General features: G+C 44.7%; 2 protein-coding genes across 3 annotated transcripts; one reads left to right on the top strand and one right to left on the bottom strand.

Annotated features, from left to right (window-relative positions):
- LOC133118333 (deubiquitinase DESI2) lies at positions 1–9423 on the bottom strand. Of its 2 annotated transcripts, XM_061228227.1 has the most exons (6): positions 9248–9423; positions 8018–8248; positions 1797–1869; positions 1280–1373; positions 1027–1168; positions 1–915 (listed from the first exon to the last, which is right to left on the bottom strand). In XM_061228227.1, the coding sequence occupies exons 2-6, from the start codon at positions 8162–8164 to the stop codon at positions 634–636; spliced, it is 738 nt and encodes a 245-aa protein (XP_061084211.1). In that variant the 5' UTR covers positions 8165–8248; positions 9248–9423; the 3' UTR covers positions 1–633. The 2 variants fall into 2 exon arrangements, with proteins under 2 accessions (XP_061084211.1, XP_061084212.1); XM_061228228.1 differs by lacking the exons at positions 8018–8248; positions 9248–9423 and adding an exon at positions 6460–7017.
- On the top strand, positions 8751–25123 carry LOC133118332 (adenylosuccinate synthetase isozyme 2-like). Its single transcript, XM_061228226.1, has 13 exons — positions 8751–9102; positions 17109–17211; positions 17589–17657; positions 17779–17829; positions 18446–18512; positions 19511–19618; positions 20225–20306; positions 20766–20892; positions 21705–21859; positions 22583–22707; positions 23103–23200; positions 23304–23453; positions 24627–25123. The coding sequence occupies exons 1-13, from the start codon at positions 8920–8922 to the stop codon at positions 24677–24679; spliced, it is 1371 nt and encodes a 456-aa protein (XP_061084210.1). The 5' UTR covers positions 8751–8919; the 3' UTR covers positions 24680–25123.
- Positions 25124–26079: the final 956 nt, after the last annotated feature.

Genomic DNA, 26079 nt, shown 5'->3' with positions numbered 1-26079 from the left:
TACACACATACACACACACACATGCATACAAACACACGTACACCCTCACACACATGCACGCACGCACATGCACACACATGTACGGCCTCGCACACGCATGTACACACACGCATGCATGCACACACACGTACACCCTCACACACATGCACGCACACACATGTACGGCCTCGCACACACATGTACACACACGCATGCATGCACACGCAGCTCGTAAACAAAACCTCTTTAACTTTTTTTTTTAAAAAAGTTTTAAAATGCACCGTGTGCATTACTGAAAAGTCAACGGACTACTGCATTAAAATAAAATAAAAATTCAAAAAAACAAGACAAAGTGTACAAACAAGGCAAAACAAACAAGTGTTATAACTAGACCACATATCCTGAGTATGTACAAGGAATAAAAGGCCAAAGAAGAATCCCAAAAAAACAAAAAACGACAAAAATATTTTTTAAAAAAAAGAAGTAGTTTGAGATTTACATTTTTATAAAAGTAGAGTCCTGGGAGGCCGGAGCTCCAGCACTGAGGCCGCCCGCAGACCGGAACTTTCCGTCTGAGTCAGGAGATTATTGCAGCCGGCTGGCACGATTGGGTGGGGTGCAGTGGCCAGTCCAATCAGTGGGCAGGGGCGGGGCCTATCTGCGTGACTGGCGCTTGGCTCTGGGCAGCGGCGAGGGGGAGCGGGGCGGCAGGGAGGCGGAGCGGGGAGGCTGAGAGGCGGAGCAGGAAGGCAGGGAGGCGGAAGCGGCCGCATCCTCCGCCTCCTCCAGCTCGCCCTGGAGCTCCTGGCTGACGCTGGACTGCAGGGCGGCCGGGGTCAGCCACTCCCGGGGCAGGCAGCTCTGCAGGAAGGGCACGCAGGAGCTGAAGTAGGCCAGCCTGTTCACCCAGCGCGGGATCTCCCTCCCACACAGGATCTGAGAGAGCAATGAGATCGCAACACAACGACATAACTGCACAGCCCCACAAACACACACCGACAGACACTGACACAGCCACAGCCACAGACCAACAATGTGTTGACCTACCTCTGAGAGGGCAGAGGAGAAGTGGTTGCAGTTCTTGTGCATGAGGTGGTAGGAGTTCCCTTTGTACTCCTTTCCCATCTCCTCTACAATCCGCTCCACGTCCTCCTCCGTGAAATCCGTGCTGCCCAGCACGATGGACTCTCTGGGAGAGGGACCGGGAATGTGGGAAAATCACCACAGAAGAGTCAAGAGTGCTTTCTGCTAGTGGGGACAGATTGCATGCACAGAAACATAGACTGTCTTTAAGACTCACTTGAATTTGAAAGTCTCCCCGAGTTCTGTGGCGTCGCCAGGGGTGATCTCGAAGATCCCCGAGAACGGGTACGGGTGTCCCCCATAGGCGAACTCTGGAAAAAGAGCACGATCTCCCCATCAGCACCACCCATCAGCACCACCCAGCACAATCCCCCCATCAGCACCACCCAGCACAATCCCCCCATCAGCACCACCCAGCACAATCTCCCCATCAGCACCACCCATCAGCACCACCCAGCCACTCTCCCCATCAGCACCACCCAGCACAATCCCCCCATCAGCACCACCCAGCACAATCTCCCCATCAGCACCACCCATCAGCACCACCCAGCCACTCTCCCCATCAGCACCACCCAGGCAATCTATCTCCCCATCAGCACCACCCAGCACAATCTCCCCCTCAGCACCACCCAGCCACTCTATCTCCCAATCAGCACCACCCGTCCAATCTCCCCGTTGCGCCTCCCCTGAATAGCACAGTTCATTTGTGTGACGCACACTGCAGGCGGTCTTACCTCTGCCGTAGATTTCGATCCCAGAGTGAAAGACTCCGATGCCCAGAGAGCTGGTGAACTCATTGATCCAGTACTGAAAAGCAGCAGGAGTACAAAGTCACATCGGCCATGTGCTACCACCCTGTCAGATTATCACTCACAGACACAGATTATCACTCACAGACACAGATTATCACTCACAGACACAGATTATCACTCACAGACACAGATTATCACTCACAGACTCATGATTATCACTCACAACTCACTCAATCAGGGAAGCAATTCACCTAAAGCACTAAAGCAATTGTGTAAGATAAAAGGCCACATATTCAGAGTATGGACTTGTTATACAGTGCAGTCCGTAAGGATTTGTGATAGAATTTCTGTTCTTTTGGGTCTGTACTCCAGACCCACTCACATTGGATTTGAAGAGAAAGAATAAACATGAGTTTAAAGTGCAGACAATCACCTTTAATTTGAGGGTATTTACATCCATATTGAGTAATCCTTGTAGGAATCACATTTTATATTGTACATACTCCACCCATTTTAGGGAACCAAATGTAATTGGACATTTCACATCTCAGCTGTTTCTGAATAGACAGCTGTATTTAATCGCTTCTTTAGTGCAGGTGTAAGAGAGCTTTTAGTATCGAGTCTTGATTCCAGGCCTTTGATTGCCATTGGAGTCTGTTATTAATGTTTGTTAACACGAGGACCAGAGTTGTGCCAATTAAAGTAAAGGAAGCCATTAAGAGGCTGATAAATAAATGTAAAAAAAAACTGTCAAAGACATAGGCTGACGGAAAACAAACGATTTGGAACATCACTGAGAAAAAAAAGAATGCTAGTGCACGTTTGGGATCGCTTCCACAAATTATGAATAACAGGTGCAGTGAGCCCCCTAGTGGCTTCAACATAAACTGAAGCACCGGTCCCCAGTAGGACACAGTAATGTAGCACCACCGCCAATACTTACATGAAAATGCAAAAACAAACTGGTGCAAAGAGAATACCATCTGTATGGAGATTCTAAATTCAACATTAAAGTCTACTGAGGTAGACATCTTTAGCCATGCTTTAGGGTCCATTGGGCTTCATCAACGAGTGCTTTGCGGGATGGAGGATCGATGTAAAGTGAACTGCAGGAGAGGATGGGCATGACAGGAGAACACAGCTATTACTGAGAGACTGGATGCAGGTCCGTACTGCATCACGGCCTGGGCTAACTGCTTATGGCGATCACAACCTATACATGAAAGTGCTCTTAGCTCAGTGTTCATACTGTAGTTTCAAACAGCCAGTTTACTTCCTCACTCTCATCCCGAATCCCAGTTCTCTTAAAATGCTTTCCTAAAGTTAGCTGAAATACAGCAGACGCAGATACAATCATACACACTGGCAATATTCACCTACGCACAGCAGGTTCCCCTGGTTCTCATGGGGATCAGGTCTCTGGTCTCAGGGGTGCAGTTTAGCAGGTTGCAGGAACTGGCAGATGCTGTGGGTTGCCGTGACGGTGCACCGGGGCAGACTTTGGGGTTCTGGAGGGGGATGTGAGGGGGCGGGGGGCTAACCAAACTGGGGCAGCAGCCCAGAGCAGACAGATGCGCTCCACAACACAGCTGCGTCCACACCCAAGAGAGGGGGTGAGAGTAATCCCCAATCCCCAACCCCCCCTGTAACCATGGAAACTCACCACTAGAATTATGCGCGAGCGCAACCCGTCATGGGCCCAGCACCTCAGCATTGGCTGGTAGTGCGAAAGGGCAAAAGGGCCGAGTCCTGTTATTGGCTTGTAGTGCGAGACAGCAGAGTCTCGTTATTGGTCATCAGTGTGATATCATGTTATTGGGAGGCCCGCTAAATAAGTGGCAAATGGGTGACAAAGAAGAGGAGAAGCACATGAGTAACTGCAGAAGGACTAAGTGCGCCTGCGGAAACAACGGTCTGAGCAGAAATCACTGAGCAGCTGCTGAGGGGAAGCCCCGGCCAGGCCCCACTGGCTTACAGCTGTGAGAATCAATAATGGCCCACAGTTCAATATGAGGGCAGTGAATCATACCGGGTCCTACGTGACGAAGCGGTGTGCAGCACAGCGAGCAGCAGGTTCCCCACTGGGGGGGCCCCGCTGTAAGCGTCAGGAGGGACATAACGAATCACAGAAACCTCACAGGACATAGAGCAAACCCCCCCCCCCGGCCCTGCTGCCATTTGCCTCCTCTCCTCGGACATAGTCCGTCAGCCCTGTGAGGGGCTCCACAGCCCGTTACCAAATGGCCATATCTTTATTCCTTAAGTTTATTCATTTATCAAAACCCACACAAGAGGCCATTTCTGACAGATTTTCAGGTATAATTCCAGCTAAGCCTTTGCGGTGAGCCTGTAGCGTAGTGGTTAAGGTAAATGACTGGGATACGCAAGGTCGGTGGTTCTAATACCGGTGTGACCACAATAAGATCTGCACAGCCGTTGGGCCCTTGAGCAAGGCCCTTAACCCTGCATTGCTCCAGGGTAGGATTGTCTCCTGTTTAGTCTAATCAACTGTACATCGCTCTGGATAAGAGCATCTGCCAAATACTAATAATGTAATGTAATGTGCCAGTATGTGTTTAAAAGGTCAGACTGCCCTTATGACATTAACATACATAATTATTTCTGAGACTGAGAGCATGATGGCACACAAGAGATCAAGCTTTACTGGACAGTGGGTTTGCATCACAGAGCAGATCTAACGGCTTTACTGGACAGCAGGTCTGGATCAGAGAGAGCAGATCTGACCGCTTTACTGGACAGCAGGTCTGGATCACAGAGAGCTGATCTGACTGCTTTACTGGACACCAGGTCTGGATCCTGCAGTGGTCAGATCCTGAGCTTATTCACAGAGCGAGTCAGAACCTTAGACCCAACCAGAGTACCACGTTAGGGAAACACTTTATTCTTTGTTCTTAAAGCAGGGAAACATTCTCTCCATCTCTGTCTCGCTCTCCCTCCCTCCCTCCTTGTTTGTTTCTCTCTCTCCTGATGTACAAATGGATCTGGAGAGCAATGAGGAGGACCAATATGGCATTTCACAACTTAATGCCAAATGCACTGCTAGGAAACGACCAACTGATGGTCCGGCAGTTTATTTCTTCTCCCTCCAGTAAACATTAAACGCTACTTGCTGAAAGACTGCTTGTGATCTCCTTCATTTACACACAACACCCTGGAGCATGAGGAAAAAGTGGGCAAAGGTGTGATCAAAACAATAAAAAAAACAGAAAACACAATGAACAGTGTTCTATAAGAGGATTGCCTTTGAGAACAATGAGTAAGGGAATACAGGTCAGCCACTGTCTTACAGCATACAAGCGCTGTTGCTATCGCTCTTTGAAGCAATGACAGGGTAATGTAACTTTCGCTACAGGAACAAGGGAGGGTTTCATTCTCCCATACTACAGAAATTTTTTTTTTTTTTTCAAGGTAATGAGAGAATCCAAGATTTAAGTGAATAGTATGTATTGATGTTTCGCTATTTTATTGGGTTGTAAACCTCCCTGTAACCTCACAAGGATTCAGTTCAATTACAATTCTTTAGGAAACTGTTCAATGTATCATGAAATCTCTAATTTCACCACGATTCAATTTGAATATTTTGATATGATTCCATTTCAATACAAAATATATATATATTTTAAATACACTGATGCACTGAGTGGAATATGGACAATAAAAACAATACACCAAGCTTTAAGTTCTCGGCACGTTTATTTTCAGGTACCATATTTCATACATACTATAGGCTAGCTTTTGATAAAGTAGCCTAATATTTCCTTGCCTTTAATATTTAAAACATAGTCCTGATCAAACAGAGCTAATCTCTGTGCCTGAATTAATATTAGATATGTCATATTTTCTTAGGCTAGGATGACTGCTTTTAAATACCAAACAAGGAAAGGGGATAACGGACTGGGATATGTAACCTGAATATTAAGGAAAGTACATCTGATGCAGATTATTTCGGGCAAATTAAAGGTTACCCAATTGATTACCAAGCGGGGTCCTGACATAGTTGGGGGAAAGAAAAACTTGTAATAGCAATATAAATTACTATCCGTGTCATGCCAACTGTTAGTCAATTTGGACAGCAGGTTTTCGATAAAATCCGTTACAAACGTATTACCACGAGTGAATTCTGTTTATTTAAAGTGTTTTTAATATTAGTTTCATGAAGATGTACCAGCCACATCTAAAGATCCAGTGATTTGCGGATTTTAACTGACTTTAATGGCACACATAATTTTACTATCAACTGCAGCTGCATTAGAGTATCGGGCCAAAGTGGCTTGATTAACGCTTTAGCTTGTTAATAACGTTAAAAGTTATATGATGACGCTGCAGGGTGTGCCAAATGGCACTTGGCAAACTGGTTAACGTTAGCTCGATAACTTGCATCCCTTTGTAGGCTGTGTCCGTGTTACCAAGCTAAAATATATAAATATATTCTATATACCTCTTATAGTCCAACGTCGTTACATTAACGTCAGTTAATCATTCTTCCCAAGATAGTTGCGATAAATACTTTGTTCACCGACATTTGCAACCGTTAATCAGAAAAGTAACGTTAGGCAGCAACTTGCTTATGTTATGTTAACAAGTCCGGTACAAAGGCAATTTCGGAGCTAAGTTTGGTACTTACCATATCATAAACGTTCAATATGATCGGCTCGTTTGCCATCAGATTTTTTTCCGTCTCCAGATGTTGGCCCAAACACCACAGGGTGCAGCTAGCTAGCTAGTTAAATTAGACCACTAGCTAGCGGCTATAAATATGCCGTCCCTTCGCTTAGTTGGCTAACGTTAGCTAGTAAGCTAACAAACGTTTCAGCCTCTCTTAGTCCAGCGGCTGAATAACGTTTGTGCTCCAGGAGATATCGGCATCTGATTCCACCTAGCTAACGGTAGTTCTAAAGAAGACGAATAACTAAAAAACGGGTTAACCAACTAGTTAGCTTCAAGCGACAGAACTAGACAGCAGGTTTCAGCTATCATTGCTCAGAAACACTGGCAGAACACCGGACGCTGGTTTAGGATAAAACGCTTTCCGAGTGATATTTGCCATCCAGGTTGTATGAAATAAAATTGATAAAATTATCATCAGTCCGAAAAAACCCAGAACCAGAGAATGTGTATTTATTCAACTACACCGCCTCTTGTTAAATGGAAGCAGATTCAGCACAAATAAAGAAGCGGCTCTTTCAGGGCATTGGGGGTAGTCTCTCACGGCTACAGACCTGCACTCGATTAGCCGGCCTGGAACAACAGCTGGCTCGATCCCTTGATCCTTATTCACTTGTTCGGAAATCTACTGCTCTTTCATAAACCTGGGCGCGCACACCCGGTATACTTATCTGTAGTGTTGTGGTTACAGATATTGCCGCCTCACGAAGAAAAAAATTAAAACAAGATTACGTCATCGAAAGCAGAATAAAATAGACATTAAACATGTGAACACAACAGAATGCCTGAGGTTTTAGTCAATGTCCATTGCCATTTCGTGGACTGAATGTTCATCTCAACTAACAAAAGTGTTGCATACTGCCACCATGTGGTAAGTATCTGATGCTACAAAAATGTTTTTAATCAAGATGCACGCAAATTATTATTTAGCCAATCCAATTATTAATGAGTAACTGCACAGACCTTTTTTATACTTAAATTATCCTCTCTTTCGTCATACTTTCTGTAATAATGTTGAAACGTCGAGTACCTCCAGCGCATGACTATACTGCTATAGGTTTGGATGGAGAAAATACCTGAAATATTTCTGGCACTACTAGGTTTTCCAACCCCTAGGTGCCCACACACTGACACAGATGTGGATCCACACATTATAAAGTTTGGTTAATAGTTTCCCAATTATTCTTAGCAGGCGACCAAAGAATTGTCCAAGCAGAGCAAACAACTTCAGTCTGTAATACTGACGTGACAGGATGACACATTAACTGACAGTGCGTGGAAACCCTCTTCAAAATGAGCCATGAGGGTAGTCCAAAATTCGTGTAAAAGTGGTTGAGCTTCATCTCTGTAGTAAAATAATAATAATAATAATAATAATAATAATAATAATAATAATAATAAAAAAATAATAAAAAAATAAAACAAAAACAAAATAACACGCTGTGAAGTAAAACATTCTGAAATCAGTTCAACAGCACTCTGTCCAGTCGACGTATTCTTTCTACTTGGGTACTGACCAGATGTGAGCGGCGTGGTGGTCGCCAGGCAAGAAGGAGGTTCTGTGTTAGAATCCTGGCTGGCTGGATTCTTTCTGTGTGGAGTTTGCATGTTCTCCCCGTGTTTGCGTGGGCTTCCTCCAGGTGGAGTTTGCATGTTCTCCCCATGTTTGGGTGGGCTCCCTCCAGGTGGACAACATGTAGGCTTCAGGGCTCACGTGAAAAATAGTTATAAATCTCAATGTGTCAGCCCTGGTTAAAAATAAAAAAAAGTTATGATAAAATTTCCCTGCAACCACGTCTCGCCAGCAGAATGTTAATCAATTGGCTCCCAATTGACACTCTGTGATATGCGGATTATTCACACAGCGCTTAAATTGACTTCAAGTATGCTGTCTGTGCCATGTAAACAGCCTTATTTACTGTAAGTGACCACAGATAACAGTTTCAGCGTTTAAGGGTTAAAACGTAATAGTTGAATAGTTTAATAGTCCAATGAAATTTGTCTCCCAGTAGTAGGCCTACATTTCGTTTCAATAACGTAATCCCGAAGCATTATGTTATTGAAATTCCTAAACATTAGCTACTGTATTTAGCTAGCGACAAACGTGGCGATTATTCACTGAATTGGACGAGGTACTTGTTTTAAATAAAGGACTCTTAATAGTCGTGTCACTTTTGGATTCGTCGCCCAGCACGTAGGCTATAGGTTCCCTTACAGAACCTTACATATAGGGTAGCTATTAAAGCTGTATTTTGTTAGAAAGTATGCAGTTGCAGTTTATCCTGTTAGTTTCTGGTAGTGAGCTGGGGGCGTGTCTGGTTAAATGCATGAAGCCTGAGCGCACACACTAGCTAACGTTAGTGGGTTAGAGTAAGGGAGACTATCAGAAAACTGTCTGCAAATAGCCGAGTAGACAGTCATGTCAGATAAGGGGAGCACGGAGCTGCACATAGCGCAAAATGGTGGCGTGGATCCGCGCGTGGCCAGTGGGAATATTGGCATCAAAGTAACGGTGGTGCTCGGAGCTCAGTGGGGAGACGAAGGCAAAGGGAAAGTCGTGGACTTGCTTGCCCAGGACGCCGATATTGTCTGCCGATGTCAGGTAATGTTTACGGAATGGCTATTAGCATTGCAGGGTCTGAGTATGAGTCCAGCTTCAGAAAGTGCGAGGGTAGTGAAACGATTGTGCTACACAATACGCTGGTAACTTTAGTTAAGCAAGCTAGATAGATAAGATAGATACATACTGTATAGTCTGAACAGTCGCAGCCTGCTTCGGGTTATTGCCCAGTAGCGCATGTGATATAAAACACGTCAAGGTTTATGCAGGTCATTTAGACGACAGTGACAGCGTTTGATAGTAGTTAGTAGGCGAATCTGCTTCAAGATTCGACAATAACTCCAGCTCTTGGATGCTAGTTAACCGTACAGTTAGTTAACTTTCTGACGATTTGTGTGAAAACCTGATGGCTTAAATTGAGACTGGAAGTGGGCGTGGTCCTACGGCAATCTGTTCACAGTTTATTGCTGTTTACTTTTTGAACGGAAACGTAATGTTCATTCTACATTGGCTACTGTTAGGCCTGTATATAAGAAATGTAGTTGTCTTATAACACATCACAGGTGTCAGACTCCAGTCCGGTAAGGTATGCAGTGTCTGCTGTTCTTCGCGGTGTTCGCGGCACCAGTGGTTCACTTAAGTCAGTGATTGGCTAAAATACCCACACCTTGTTCTCAGTGCCTTATTTGGCAGCAGATTGAAAGGAAGACATAAAAACCCACAAACACTGTAGCCCCCTGGGAATTTATTTATTTATTTTAACATCCATGCAGATGACGTAAAACTATGTAATTTAGTAATTTCACGTCTAATATATTTATTTATTGCATGTAGCTAGAGCTGTCTCTTCTGATTGATATGTACAGTGAGCACCATAACGTTTGGGACAAAGATATAGTTTGTGTTGGTTTTGTTCTGTACTCCACAGTGTTAGATTCTTCATCAAACAATTGATTAAAGTGCACATTTCCAGCTTTTATCTAATGCTATTTTTATACACTTTGTTATCACCATGTATATATGACATCACTTTTTATTACTCCGATACAAGTAAATCTTGGTCTTGGTCTTCTTTGGCTATTAACTGTAGAGGTTTCCTTGGCAGACCAGACCCTTTGCGATTACTGAGCTCACCAGCACTCTGTCTTTTTAATGATGTTCTAAAGAGTTGATTTTTGTAAGCCAAAGGTTTGGCCTATGTCTCTGAATATTTCTCAGTCAAATAATGGCTTCCTTGACTTCCATTGGCACATCAGATTCTCATGTTGATAAATGGCAATAGCAGACTCTCACAGCAGTCAAAAGCCTATAATCAAGACTAGATACTGGGAGCCCTCTTATACCTGCACTAAGGTTTAAAATGATTGAACGCCCCTGACTCGTCAGACGCCTGCAAAGCCATTTGTCCCAAACATTATGGTGTCATGAAATGGGGGGGGGGGGGGGGGGGGCTGAAAAGCTGAAAAAAAAAATGAAATCTGAGAATATGCACTTTCGCCGCATGTGAATCGTTTTGATTACAAATCTAAAATTGTCCAGTGCCGTGCCAAATAAAGAAAAAAATAAAAATAAAAGACTTAGTAGGGTTAGGGTTTATGCAGAGCTCATGCAGATGTGTGTGGAGATACTGCCTGTTTGAATGAAAAACAGTGTGTTGCATGAGGCTGAAGGGTTCTCCCTTCACCTGTATGTTTGGGAGTTGATGCCTTTGGAAGCACTCACCTTTTTGGATCAAGACAGATTATTCCTGTCTGCAGCAGTGTCCTGCAACAGGACAACCATGAACTCGTTTGCATGGACCGGCAACAAAACTCGTTTCGGATTTAATATTTGCATGCAGTATGGCCACATTTTATTGCAAATTCATTTTAAATCCACATGACAAAGTTATTTGCAAATAAAATGTTGAATAGGAACTTTAAAAAAAAAGGTATTTGAAAGAATCAGTCTTGAGGCGTACTGTTGAACATGGGATATCTGCAGTTGATTGAAATTTGGTAGTGCTGATAAAAAGCAGTTGGCTATGTTTACAGCACAGTTGCAGAGCAAAATATGGCATCTTTTTTTACGTATAGTTATCAGGTTATTTTTACTATGTCATGTCACGGCCTCTTATCACAGTGTCTGCAGCTGGAGGGGAGGAGCTGAACTGCAGCTAAAGTTCAGGGTGTTTTCCTCTGAAAGCATGTAAGAGCAGCATTTCAGCTGTAAAGATATGTAAGACAGTGTTTCAGCTGTAAAGGTGTGTAAGACAGTGTTTCAGCTGTAAAGGTGTGTAAGACAGTGTTTCAGCTGTAAAGATATGTAAGACAGTGTTTCAGCTGTAAAGGTGTGTAAGAGCAGCGTTTCAGCTGTAAAGATATGTAAGACAGTGTTTCAGCTGTAAAGGTGTGTGGTGCAATGGTATGGTTCTGGGGTTGTGGTTCTATGTGTGGATTTGCATGAACCTGTGTGTGTGCGCATATGTGTGTGCATGTGTGTGTCCATATGTGTGTATGTGTGTGGGAGTCAGTTGAAACTGTACTTCCCTCTAGGGTCTTTCAGCGCACTTATCCCTGGTTATGGGTATGCACTTTGCACTTTGTTGTAGGTCGCTCTGGAAAAGAGCATCTGCCAAATGTAATGTGTGTGTGTTTGCGTGCTTGCGTGCCTGTGTGTGTTGGTGTGTTGTGGGAATGTTAATGTGTTAACAAAAGGCTGCAGTAGTGGCCTGGTATGTATGTAAGGAGGGCTGCAGAAGCATAGGCCTCTCCATCATCCATCTCCTGCCAGAAGGGTAAACAGACCCTCGCTTCCATGTGTCAATCACAGATCACCCCTCATCTCATGTTCCACTCAGCACCCTGGGATACATCACTTCATGGGTGATATGTTAGCTGTGTAGCCACAATGACTGCTCTAACAGAGCTCTGGAAGTCCACCTTTACCTGTTAGACCACAATGACTGCTCTAACAGAGCTCTGGAAGTCCACCTTTACCTGTTAGACCACAATGACTGCTCTAACAGAGCTCTGGAAGTCCACCTTTACCTGTTAGACCACAATGACTGCTCTAACAGAGCTCTGGAAGTCCACCTTTACCTGTTAGACCACAATGACTGCTCTAACAGAGCTCTGGAAGTCCACCTTTACCTGTTAGACCACAATGACTGCTCTAACAGAGCTCTGGAAGTCCACCTTTACCTGTTAGAACACAATGACTGCTCTAACAGAGCTTTGGAAGTCCACCTTTACCTGTAAGACCACAATGGCCTCTAACAGAACCTGGGAGAACCTGCTTGAAGGACAACCATCTCAGCAGCACTCAATGAGGTCTTTATTGTAGAGTGGCTAGACGGAAGTCACTCGAGTAAAAGGCATATAACAGCCCGCTTGCAGAAACACCATTTAAAGGACTCTGAGAGCATGAGGAAATGGATTCTCTAGTCTTATGAAACAAAAATGTAACTCTTTGGGCCAAACTCCAAGCACTATACCTGGTGAACACCAGGTACTGCTCTTCACCTGGCTAATACCATACCTACGGTGAGGCATGGTGGTGGCAGCATCATACTATGGGGGTGCTTATCAGTGGCAGGGACAGGGAAACTGGTCAGAATTAAGGGACGGATGAATGCAGCCAAATACCTTGAAATACCTTGAAGAAAACCTGCTCCAGAGTGCACGTGACCTCAGGCTGGGGCAACAGTTCACCTTCAGCATGACAAAGGCCTGAAGCATACATCCAAGACAACACTGGAAGGGCTTTGGGAAGGCTCAAAGCTATAATTGCTGCAAGAGGGGCTTCTACAAATTATTGAACTGAGGGTCTACGTACTTATAGAAATGAGAGATTTCAGTTTTTGATTTTTAATAAATTTGCAACAATTTCACTTTCACAAAATGAAATCTATAACACAATAAAGTGTGCAAAAAAAAAGGTGAAGGGGTCTGAATACTTTCCGAAGCCACTGTAGATTACTGGCCCATGAATCCCTGGGAGGGTGATGAGGTGCCCTTCCTGCCCCACACATGTGATCCTTGCCCGCGTAACACTGTGGCAAACCTGCTTCTGACCCGATCCTGCAGAAGATCTACTGGGTCCCTTCCACTGGATCCTGGCCTGCCGGCTCTCGTGGGTCTGGGCGGGTCAGATCCAGGTTAACTCCCCCTGGCATTGCATTATGTGTAAAGGGCTTGGGGAGACCCCTATCTCAGGAGATCCATCCTGGATGCTGGAAAGGTGTAAATACTCTGAATCTCTCTGGACTGACACAGGGTTTGTGTCATGCCTTCTGAATTATGCTGCCATAATTTCTTCAACCCCGAGAGCATTCCTGCACAGAAACACCGGATTACTCAGGCATTCAAAGAGCCCACATTACCAAACTACCTAGGCCCTGAAAGATCTCATTGACTTCTGTATGCCCTTTGGTAATTTATTCCTATATTATTAGTAAACGTTGATGATTGTTTATGCTATGTCATCCTATTGACTACCGCCTATAAAACTCTTTGATTTCTGAAATGTTTCTCAATCTTGGGTGTCAAGAAAGTTTGTCCACCAGGAAGGTTGCGCAATCGGAGCTGTCAGCGACCGTCTCCTGTCACCTCCGTGACAGGATCAGTAAATCATGCCGGGGTTACTCAGGTGCACACACTCTGCTAGTGCTCACCAATCAGCTGTGTATCATCAGTTTACTAAATTGTGTCCATTGAGTAAAAACTAGCGTACTAGCGTAGTGAAGATTATGACGATGCCTTTAAATGTCTTACATACCTCCTGCTGGAGGGGGGCTGGGGGGTTAAGGTGTCATAAGTGCTGCAGAAAAGGAGACGCATCCACCTGCCCCCCTAAATTTGTCCCAGGATTGCAGTGGCCAGGAATAGCTCCTCCTTTGGCCCTGGGAGGATCGAGGGGGCCAGGGTTTGGGCTGTGATTTATGGCACAATCCTTGGAAAGAAGCTCCTTCATCTACATAATTACACATGCTGATTACAGCAGGGAGGGAGAGTCACACACAAACAGAGATATGATCTCTCTCTCTACGCAGAGATACGCATGTACACTCTGAAGAGATGTGACTCTACACAGAGATGTGGTCTCTCTGCATAGAGATATAGCCTTGCACAGAGATGTGACCCTGCAGAGATATAATCTCTGTGCAGAGATGTGACTACACAGAGATGTGGACCCTGCAGAGATATGATCTCTGTGCAGAGATATGGCCTTGCACAGAGATGTGACCCTGCAGAGATATGATCTCTGTGCAGAGATATGGCCTTGCACAGAGATGTGACTACACAGAGATGTGGACCCTGCAGAGATATGATCTCTGTGTAGAGACATGGCCTCCCTGCATGCAGCCCTGTCCATGACTCTGTTTACCGGCGACACGGGCTCACACGGGCAGCTGCTTTGCACACCTGCCGTTTCATTTATGTCTAATGAAGGACCGCGTCAGTGGTCCTTAAACTACAGTGGCCTGACCTGACCTTAACTGGACCCGGCGGGGTTTTATTATAGTCACATGAAGGGTGGCACGTCAGCTAAGCACATTTTCCAGTTTGGAAAGATATATTTGGATGTAATACAGCACAGTGTTTTACTTCCTTTACGTGTAGTGATTTATAAGATGCTCTTGTGCAGAGCGACTTGCAGAGCTTAAACTGTTTAATGTAATTCCACAGTGTTAGAGTCCCCCTGACACCACTGCCCCTGTAATTTCATGCTGGTTGCTCCAGATGGAACAAGTGCTCATGCAACAAAGAAAATGGAAAGACTGAGCAGTTATAGTACCATATAGTGTCATTCTGTGGCATGTACTGTGTACTACGTCTCTATCAGGCTCTTAATGTGGTGGGTAGTTTAAGACGAGGATTCACGATAGTGTTGGCCCATGTTGATATGCACCGGTTATAGCATAGAATGAATTTAGATAGAGCTGCTAAGATTATAGCCGATATGATGACAGGTATCACATGTAGCCTGAGCATAGCCATCTCAGCCACTTTCATAATTTGTTCTTCATTTATGATTTCCCCAGCCAAAGTCATAAGGACAGCTACGGAGAATCGGCAGCATTGTCGACTCATGCTCTATGCTTAACATTAGAATTTGCATGCCATCATCTATTCCTGGCATGAATATGGAAACTTGGTTCCAGTTTGCATTTGTGCTGTAATGTAAAACAGGGATTTTTGGGCAGGCAAACATTGGATATAACTATTAGCCAAATATTTCCTTATTTAGCCCCCCTAGCTTAAAAGCTTTAGCATAGGGTAGTTGTGGACCAGAACTCTTAACCCCTTAAGTATCACCAACTTTTCTTAACACACTTAACACACAGCTTGAAAATGACATTAAAATGGCTTCTATTTTTGAAACCTATTGGCATAATCCCGGTTGCTACTGAAAGGTAACCCTTTGGGGTTTGTCTTCCAAGAGTCAGAATTACTCTATTACTAAAAACAAAGTTACAGAAGCTCAAATACAGTGTAAGTGGAACCTTTTTTGCTGTTTTTGAGTGGATACAGATTATTGTGGCTGTGCCTGGTGTGCTTAGAAACACAGAGTCACAGCCACAAATTCTGGACACTGGACAAATCCTTTTTCAAATTTGATGACAGTGTCACCAAAAATAACATTCTGGATTGTTTTTTTCTAAGCTATGTCTAAGGAGTTTTCCAAAAAGGACATTATTTCCAAAATGACACAAACTAAATTATATTATGGGTCTTATGAGGTGTAAAATGCTGTATTTTGCTTAAAAGCACAATAATAACATCTTTTACAGTAATTTATTGATTGAGGTCCATTAATTGAAATTTCTAAAACTTCACCTTTTTTTGCCTTAAAATCTCAAGAACTGTTTTTGCTGTAGCATATGGTTGGATGTTTTTGTTTTTTACACCATTCTCTGCAAACTCTAGAGACTATTGTGCGTCACAGGAGATCAACTGTTTCTAAGATTCTCAAACCACCCTGCCTGACACTAACAAACTAACAATCATTCCACAGTCAAAATCACTTATATCATATTTCTTTCCCATTCTAACATTTGGTCTGAACAACAGCTGAACCTCTTGACTATGTTTGCATTTAGTTGCTGCCACATGATTGGCTGATTAAATATTTGCAATAACAAGCTGGTGTACTGGTCTAATATATTGTTTTCAAAACTTGTTACAAAATAAGGAACTGTTGTCGCTAAAGCAGTTGCATCTTGAAATAGGTTATACAAATATAACCGTGAGTTTTAAAACTTTCAAATGGTATATCCTGTTAACATAGTGATAGAAAATTGCTCCCTTGAAAAAGGAATGAAAGTTTATGTATAATGTACATCAACTGTATTAACTAGTTTAACCATTTATTTATTCTAAATCTGTCTGCATTAATATGCTGTTTGAGTTGTTATATCATGAATAAATATGTGTTCATGAGCTTAGCAACAACTCAGAAATCCACTGGCAAGCTGAGTGAGTTGCAAGCCATTGCACTAGTTAATTCAGAATGAAAAACACCTGGATCTAGTGAAACGGCTTTTTCTGTGTGGTACGTAAACGTGACAGCCTAAAGCAAACACTAAACCTGTTTCAGGAAAGACCTAAGGGAACAGGTTCACTACATGTATGAGTGAACATGCTTCCAATGTGCTTTTAGACATTTTAACCACACAACGATATTTCTGTTCAAAAACAGAATTGTCTGCTTGTCATTTTCCCTCATAAATGATGAAACCAGTAATTACAGTGCTCTTTTGTTAATATTCGACACTTTAATTTACCCGGGAGACTAAAATGTGGGGCTAGTAATGTAACCCCTGCAGTCAATGTCACACAAATTAATTTGACATGCAAACTATAGGCATCATCTGCAAAGGTTGAGGCTATAGAATGTCACGTTGAGGATAAAGGTGTGTGTGTTTAGTTGGAAAAAGCTGAAGTATTTCCTTTGTGTAAATGACATTTGAATTTGCTTCCAATGGGAATATGAGTTGAAAGTAAAGAAGGCCTTGGCAGGCATGGCTGTGTTTGTTGACACGATGGGGTGTGTCTGTCCCACAGGGTGGTAACAACGCTGGACACACGGTGGTGGTGGACTCTGTGGAGTACGACTTTCACATCCTCCCCAGCGGCATCATCAACCCCAACGCCACGTCGTTCATAGGTGGATACGACATATATATACAGCAACATATATTCTATTGTAAATTTAGTTAGAATGTTTTATTCTTGAAGGCATATAATACATATAGATGTACCTCAAATGTTTCCACAAATATTTTATCAAAATACCTTAATTCTCACAATGCGTTAAACAGAAGCAGTTTGCTATGTAATCTGTTCTTTCCTGATACTGCCTCAAGGCTCTCCCGAGCTCCATTTTAGCAGAACATTCTCCTGAAAATTGATGTGGGCTAACTTGACAAATCATTCAGGAACACATATACCAATTTGTAATGTATTTGTCAGATCAGAAATAATACCCTCTGGCTCTGGAATGTGTTCAGTTGATGTTACGTGTTGTTTTTGTTTTGCCTGCAGGTAATGGAGCTGTGATTCATCTACCTGGCCTCTTTGAAGAGGCAGAGAAAAACCTGCAAAAGGGAAAAGGTGCGTCCAGGGTTTTGAGACGGACTGCCCGGGCCCAGCCCTCGAGAACAGGGGTGCTGCGTGTGGGTGCGTGAACGCCCTAGGGGAGAGTTTAACCCCAAACCTCTCGCTGTCTCCGTAGGTCTGGAGGGCTGGCAGACGAGGCTGTTCATCTCAGACCGGGCACACATCGGTAGGCCCCGTCGCTACAGTGTTTCCTGTTTACTTCCTGTTTGAGACACAGAAAATACAGAGACAGACAGCTTTGTTTCAGAGCTAGACCACTGGGTAAGAGCTCAGTATCTCTATTCGTGTGAAATGCCAGCTCTGCTCAGGAAGGTTTCACTGTGTTTCAGTGTGTCAGATATACTCAACAGGTCTCACGCACACAGAGCTGCTCAGCTGACTAACATGTTTGGGCGTGAATGTCTAGTGTTACACACGCCCAGCCCTAGATATTCACTGATCATCTGTGTGAGGGTTTCTAGTTGTTAAAATGAAAGGCGGTCGCTGTTTTGGGCTGTGGGTGTCTGGGTTCCTCCCTGCATTGCTGGTCCAGTGATTGCAATCCTAAGAGGGTTTTGTGTTTCAGGTAGCAGTCTAATTAGACCCTGGTGGACTCTCACCTATCAGTGTTTTTCATATTCACACACTGCATGGTGCTGCTGTAAAGGCAGTCAAACTCAAACTGCTTAAACTGCAGTTGAGTAGTTGTAACTCATCCCTGGCTCTGAGACAGGTTTGTTTTGGGTGGGTTGAGGAATGGTTTTCCCACACGAGGGTAATTCCCTGTCGCTCTCTCTGCCCAGTGTTTGATTTCCACCAGGCCGTGGATGGTGTTCAGGAGCAGCTGCGTCAGCAGCAAGCTGGGAAAAAGTGAGTCTACATAACCACTCTATCTCCCATACAGAACCACTCCATTTACCCTACAGTACCAGTCTATCTCAGCACCACCCTATCTCCCCTACGGAACCACCCTATCTCCCCTACGGAACCATTCCATTTACCCTACAGAGCCATTCCATTTCCCCTACATTTCTAACCATTATTTAACTAGGAAAACCCCACTGAGGTCAAAATCTCCTTTGCATGGGGGGGGGGCATGACATGAAACTTGCACTTACCCAACAAGGCAGTTGAAAAAATGTACAAACATCAAATGTGGAATGTGACAGAGGTATAACAATTATTAAAAGTAGAGCAGGAGCACGCTTCAGTCACGTAGTCACTTGCATGTTTAACCCTTTCAGTCCCAAGCCCTGTATGAAGTGGCGCCACCCAAATCTCGAGGGCTTTTGGCTTCGGTTGAGAAATGCAGTTTTACCAGGTGCTCAGAACAAGAGTAAAGCCATCCCTTTACAGGATTTTACAGTGGTTAGGTTCGAGTGCCATATGGCACTCATTGGGACTGAGAGGGTTGAAAGTAATTTGTCGAGTTCATCTGAAACCCAACTTACCAAATTCAGGAGTGGGATGAGGGACTTTAAAGAGTATCAGGTCCCTAGAACAGTGGTGATAACTATGTGAATTTTGAATTTCGAGGTTGGAAGGGAGTAGACCCATTATTGTTTTGTATATGAATATGTACCAGTGGATCAATCTGTGCAGATGTAAAGAAGTTAACCCAGACCCTCATATAGGAGACAGTGATGGGTTAAATATCTTGCACCTGTTGTGAAGCGTAAATCGCTATGGTAACCCTAATCAAAGGAATGTGAAGTGCGAGAGGAAGCACGCGTACAATATGGAGTATGTCCGTGATCTACAACACCTGGCTCTCAGCCGCACCGTTTGTCCTGCCCTGACTCGCTGCCTGGCGCTACAGTGCTACGCTGCCGCCTGACCGTGACCGTTTCCTTTTCCTGCTTGTCCAGATTGGGAACCACGAAGAAGGGAATCGGGCCGGTGTACTCCTCCAAAGCGGCGCGCTCTGGCCTGCGAATCTGCGACTTGATGTCGGATTTCCAGGAGTTCTCCAAAAGGTGACGGCCCGTTTGTGTAGAGTGCAGAGACTTCCGGTCTCCTTTCTCTTTTCTGTGCATGGCTAAGCCCCTCACCTCGTGCAGCCCCTGGTCCTGGAGCGCCGCTGGCTTGTGTTGTCACTCAACACTTTTAATTGATCAGTGAAAGCGTCTGATCACACAGTTAATTCACCTCACCTTGTTTCTTGGGTCTGAAAGGCGAGAACGGAAAACAGTTCGCCCTGCGGCTCTCCTGGGCCGGGGTTAGGGAGGGTTCAGTCAGCAGCTGACTCATGCCTTGGAGGGGGTGCATGCGCTTATTGACAGCCAGGGATCCAGCGCTGATGTCGGGGTGGGCGTTCCACGCTGGGTCAATCCCTCCCAGAGTGTAAGGGGCGTCTGAGCTGTAGTGTTTTCATTCAAAGTGTGGCTCTGCTAGCCTGCAGACACACAGCTACGTGTCATGGTGAATATGTTGCTCAGTATGTCGCACAGTTTCTCTGCGTGGGCAGACAGCAGCGTATGAACACTACATGAGCCTGTGAGCCCTGTAACACCACTGCCCTAAATGCAAGCCCTTCCTGACGGCATTAGTCTCTGGTCCTGCCTCTTCTCTCTCTCTCTCAGATTTAAGATCTTAGCGCTCCAGTATGCCACTATGTACCCAACGCTCCAGATCGATATTGAGGGCGAGCTGGAGAGATTGAAGGTGAGCTATCGGTCCTGGTTGGAATAAGAGCTGTTACCCTAAGTGCTGAGAGGCTGATGGGAAATAGCATCAGGTTGCCAGGTCAGCGGGGAGGATACAGTTTGCAGGTTGCCATGACAATGGGTGGATATAGACTGCAGGTTGTGGTGGCAGCAGAGGTGAAGAGCTACTGTATAAGTTACATTACATTATATTAATGGCATTTGGCAGAGGCTCTTATCCAAAGTGACATACAGTTGATTAGATAATCCTCCCCTGGAGAAATGCAGGGTTAAGGGCCTTGCTCAAGGGCCCAACGGCTGTGCGGATCTTATTAGAACGATTAGAACGACCGACCTTGCCTGTCCCAGTCATTTACCTTAACCACTACCTAGGCCACCCTAGGCTGTAGTTAGGCTGTAGGTTGCCGTTGCCGTGGCAGCGTAGACTGATTTTAATGGAACAGTGTGACCTCCTCAGGGGTATGCGGAGAAGATAAAGCCCATGGTGAGAGATGGGGTGCACTTCATGTATGAGGCTTTACACGGGCCTCCAAAAAAGATCCTGGTGGAAGGAGCTAACGCCGCCCTGCTGGACATTGACTTTGGTGAGTGAGACCTGAGGCAGCCCTCATGAATGCACAATGCTTCATATCTGAAGTATCCATCATCAACACATAAACTTACAAGCTGGTTTATATCTGAAGTATCCATCATCAACACATAAACTTACAAGCTGGTTTATATCTGAAGTATCCATCATCAACACATGAACTTACAAAGCTGGTTCATATCTGAAATCTCTATTATCAAGTCACACACTTGATTAAAGCCTGCTAGAATATCCTGTGACTGAAACTGGGGAACATGAATATTATCTAATGTTAATTTTGGCAAAAAAAACTTTCTTTGCTGTAAACTGCCACTTTTTTGCTGCAAACAGGGCACTCAGTCTTCATGTAGCAGTGTTGGTTTTTCCAGATCAGCTCTGTTTTGATTTGCAGTTGAAGGAGAACCAATCAAGCATTGAGATCACTTACCATTTATTTGATGTCTGCTGTCATAGACACAGGCTGTTTTTTCCTAACGTGAGGTGGAATCAGCCTTTGAACAGACTTTAATAATAACCGCAAATGTTCTGCACTGTGCATTATCACTGTATGTGTGAAGAGTTTCACTTGGCAGTGGTATTTTCTTCGGGAATGGAAATTCTGTCAAAACACATAGCGCTGTGACTGAGCATGTCCAGGCAGGTGTACTAGGAAACAGAATAACAAAACACACGCTGGCCTCACTGTGAAGCATATCGCGGCGCGTTCTTTGTGAATTTTGCGATATGAATGAAATTCGATCGATCGGCTGCGTTGAACGACGCCTCGCTGGAGGCCCCGCTGCAGCGTGATTGGCTGTGTTCTTGCAGGGACGTACCCTTTTGTGACATCATCAAACTGCACGGTGGGCGGAGTCTGCACCGGGCTGGGCATGCCTCCCCGCAACGTGGGCCAGGTGTACGGCGTGGTCAAGGCCTACACTACCCGGGTGGGCATTGGTGCTTTCCCCTCCGAGCAGACCAACGTGAGTCCACAAGACCGAGCCCCCCGGTGCTCCCCAGGGGCTTGCTATCCTTCCACTTCCTTGTCTGGTGGAACTGAGCTGCTGTTTGTAGTCTGCTGTTTTAACAGGACTGTCAATTGGAGGGCATATTATAGGATTGTGTACTGTACTTCTGAGCTATTCTAAGCCCTATTGCCAACTGAGAGCTGGTTCATTGCTAAATAGTGCCTTCTAGTGTATAATTTGAGTACTGGCCAGTATCTGTAGTACAGTCTCGTATTTAAAACCTTGGTGTGGTGATTTCTGTGAAGATTCGTAGGCTATGACGTTACACATGAAAAACAGGTGCTGTAATGCTGACCAGAAGGAGCACATATTTCCCTACCTGCGTGACTACAATGGTGACACCGGAGGATGATCTAAGCAGACATATTTAGTTACTTTGCAGGATTTGACTGCTTGCTGGTACAGCCTCTTTCTTGGAACCAGCTGAATTGCATTTATCCTCTCCATACATTTCTGCTGTTATGAATTGGTGTGCTGTATTATAAAGAGGTGCATGAATATTTTGGTTATAATAACTTGCTATACGATTGGCATGTGATTGTAATTTTGTACTATACTGTCTGAGTACCATACTCAATAGTCATTCAAAACTGAACAAACCCCTGTTTTTGTGCACCTCCAGAAAATTCCTGGAAGGTGGAGGCACCCTAATTCTCCCTTGCCTCTTGCTTACCCCAGGAAATCGGAGAGCTCCTGCAAACACGGGGGAAGGAGGTCGGAGTGACCACGGGGCGCAAGAGGAGATGTGGCTGGCTTGACCTGGTCCTCGTCAAATATGCCCACATGCTCAACGGCTTCACTGCGTGAGTCAAGCAGCCAGGTTTCAGAGCTGGGTCACCCAGCCTGATCACTCAGGGTCTCTCTGCCTCAGTTCTGTTCAGAGCTGGGTCACCCAGACTGATCGTTCAGGCTCTCTCTGCCTCAGTTCTGTTCAGAGCTGGGTCACCTAGACTGATCACTCAGGTTCTCTCTGCCTCAGTTCTGTTCAGAGCTGGGTCACCCAGACTGATCGTTCAGGCTCTCTCTGCCTCAGTTCTGTTTAGAGCTGGGTCACCCAGACTGATCGTTCAGGCTCTCTCTGCCTCAGTTCTGTTCAGAGCTGGGTCACCCAGACTGATCTGTTCTGTTTAGAGTGCATTGTGAATTTTTGGTTGGATGTATTATGGTTGGTTGATATCTCTGTATTCCTTTCCTTCAGCATAGCTCTCACTAAACTGGACATCTTGGATGTTCTTCCAGAAATTAAAGTGGGTTTGGCATACAAGGTGGATAACATAGTAATACCTCATTTTCCAGGTGAGTGTGCCTCTTTGGTTGAAAGCAGTTTTCAGCTGTGTGTGCTGTGATCTCTGCACTGTAGCCTGAGTTCAACATCATTTACTCTCTCCCTTCTCCTCAGCCAACCAAGAAGTCTTACAAAACGTGGAGGTCCAGTACCACACCCTGCCTGGTTGGAACAGCAATACATCTACTGCCCGGACCTTCCTGGAGCTTCCGGAAAACGCACAGAAGTACGTCCGCTTCATCGAGGAGCACCTGGACGTGCCTGGTAAGAGCTCGTTGATTTCAGGGATTGGAATGGAAACGCGACCGTGTCTGTCAGTAAGGGTGCTGTACTGTACTTTCTCATGGGCTCAGTACTCAAAGCTCACCTGCAGGTCAAGTCCCACTCAGTCCCTACGCTTGTGGCAAACACAGCCTGCCGCCCAGAGGGTGCAGTGACATACCAGTGCCCCTGCGCTTCATAGTCTAAAGCAGTGGTGTGAGACCCTGTTCCTGGAGGGCTGCTGAACGTCATGCCAGCTTCCGCTCACAATTCTTTAATTAGCCCAGTCATTTATGCAGTCTGACATTTTAGCGTCATTCATTGATAAGCTTGTGAGTAACTGAAAACTGCACTGCAAGAAACGATGGTCTTAACAATCGTTTCATTCTTGTAATAAGACTTAAGTTATTTTTTTCTCTCAAGTAGAAAATATTAGCTTGTTTTATGTTTGCTGACAAATTAAATTTTCTTAGCCAGTTGACAAGTCAAAATGAATCAAACTGTCTTACCTTATTCGCAATATTTTTGTCTTATTTAGCAAAAAATAAAGGTACAGTGGTGGTTTTTGCTCTTTAGGGAACACAGTTTCCAAATGTATCCTAACGATACACTTTATTACTGGCTAGGGGTATAAGGTTATATATCTATTGGTTACCCCAGTGACAAGCGTTTGTACCTTAATATAGGCCCTTTTGCACCCGTTTATTATTAGAGTGTTGTGGGTGTGTGAGGCTATTTGATGGAGCATGTCCTGGGTAATTGGTGAAGCAGAAAGCTGCATGCACACCTGCCCTCCAGGAAACGGGGTTCACCACCCTGACGCTGCAGGGGCACCACTTAAGCACAGGAACTGGAGGATGAAAGTGTTCAAAAGCTCCCGCAGATTTGAGCACAATCAGACTCATCAAAATAACACCTTTTCTCATTTTCCTTTACTTTTACCGACAAAGTAAGGGTTGGAGACATATGACAGCTTGAGTATGTTTGGCTGTTTTTGTTTGGTGAGGACAAGCTGATTAGACTGTCTCTGAACATAGTTGACACCAGTCCGCTGTGTTCTGTGCAGAAAGCAACACTTTCTGTGCCTGGCTGCTGGTTTAAAGAGGTCAACATCATTGTGAATAGTTTCTCAAGTTCTCAAGTTGACATTAATGTGTGCCCTTTCCCCCCCCCCAGTTAAGTGGATTGGTGTGGGCAAGTCTCGAGAGTCCATGATCCAGCTCTTCTGAAGGCCGCCAGGTCCGGAGCAGAGGTCACGGGCTGAGGGGTCAGGGGTCAGGGTTCAGGGGAGTCACGCTCCTTGTAGACACTTCTCCATGTTAACCTCTGGAGTGTTTGGGCTACAGCAGAACTGTGACCTGCTAACTGGGGCGACGCTCGTTATTGTCACGTTACTATGCTCCTTCTGGGACAGAGGAGCCTGGCTTTTCTCCTCAGGTTAGTCAAGGGACCTGCATATCAACTGTTCTTTCACACCAATGCACGCACGCACACACATACCTGTGTCACACAGGTATTGCTTATCTGAGACACTTTGGAGATGTATTTTATTATATAGCCTATGTATTATTACGGTGTGTCCTTCCTGGTCAGATCTGTCCTGTTTTTCGCTCTGTGTGGGTTCTCTGACGTCACAGTTTTACGTGAATAAAGTTTCCAGAGCTTTTCTCCTTCCCTCAGGCTTCCCGTTCACCTGCAATGTCACCTCCCCGACACCAACATCACTCATGGTGGATGGGGTCTTCACAACAAATTTGTTTGATCGTTAGTTGCTTGAAGAGATTTCATATTTTATTAAATTCCCCAAAACACACGTAAGGCTACGGTCAATTCCTCCACAGCAATGTGAACGACTTGTATCAAATTATAGGAAGCATTTGGTTGCAATTATTGCCACTAAATGTGGTGCAACCAGTTATTAATTTTAAGGGGCAATTACTTTTTCACAGTGGTGGTATGGGTGTTAACTGTTTTCATGAAAAAAGGAAATTAAGTTTATTTATTGCTTACTCTTAAGCGAAGAGGAAGTAAGAGATACTTTCATTTCCCATCTAAGGCAAAATTTTACCTGAAGACTTGAAACCAGGAGGGGGACAAATACGTTTCAGCGCACTGTATGTAGAGTACGAGCCAGAGGAACCTGTTCGACCTCAAGACGTCCTGGAAGACGCATGCTGTAGCTAGGCACTGCAGCTCTACAGCACAGTGTATCTCTACAAAACACTGCAGCTACTGCAGCTACAGCCTGGCAAAGTGTGCTGGTGCTGACTTTGCTGTTACAGTCCATTACAATACGTAGGAAGCCAAATGAAAAGACAGGTCTAGCTAACATATCTAGCCATGCCGCGAACTTTGCCTCTTGTGCTTAATTTATTTCTCGTTTTTTGGAAATCCCCCAATTCTAATGACGTGTGAAAGTCAGGTTTTCTGAAACTGCCTGTGGGTTGGCTGAACAAAAAAACAAAAAAGTCTGGAAAGGATTTTAGCCAGTAATTAATGCAAAGTTCTTGTTAATATTGCTTTGGGGTAATGACATGTCAGTGGGCAGCGCCCCAAAAATGTGTATCATTGAAAATGAATGACTTTTGGTTAAGCTTAGTTTTTAAGTTCATGCAGTCTGTTTCCTCTG

This window comes from Conger conger, chromosome 18, assembly GCF_963514075.1.
Source record: "Conger conger chromosome 18, fConCon1.1, whole genome shotgun sequence".
Lineage (NCBI taxonomy): Eukaryota > Metazoa > Chordata > Actinopteri > Anguilliformes > Congridae > Conger > Conger conger.
The sequence above is the reverse complement of the archived record's forward strand: the minus strand, read 5'-3'. Positions and strand labels throughout refer to the sequence as shown.

Excerpts from the sequence above, each read along its gene's own strand:
- LOC133118333 (XM_061228227.1), bottom strand. The coding sequence starts at position 8,164 with ATGGGGAGAACATGCAAACTCCACCTGGAGGAAGCCCACGCAAACACG. Across the intron at positions 1,169-1,279 it reads GGGGAGACTTTCAAATTCAA|AGAGTCCATCGTGCTGGGCA; the intron begins GTGAGTCTTAAA and ends TCCCTCTCCCAG. Across the intron at positions 916-1,026 it reads TCTCCTCTGCCCTCTCAGAG|ATCCTGTGTGGGAGGGAGAT; the intron begins GTAGGTCAACAC and ends TTGCTCTCTCAG.
- LOC133118332 (XM_061228226.1), top strand. The coding sequence starts at position 8,920 with ATGTCAGATAAGGGGAGCACGGAGCTGCACATAGCGCAAAATGGTGGC. Across the intron at positions 17,212-17,588 it reads CAACGCCACGTCGTTCATAG|GTAATGGAGCTGTGATTCAT; the intron begins GTGGATACGACA and ends TTTTGCCTGCAG. Across the intron at positions 19,619-20,224 it reads TTCCAGGAGTTCTCCAAAAG|ATTTAAGATCTTAGCGCTCC; the intron begins GTGACGGCCCGT and ends TCTCTCTCTCAG.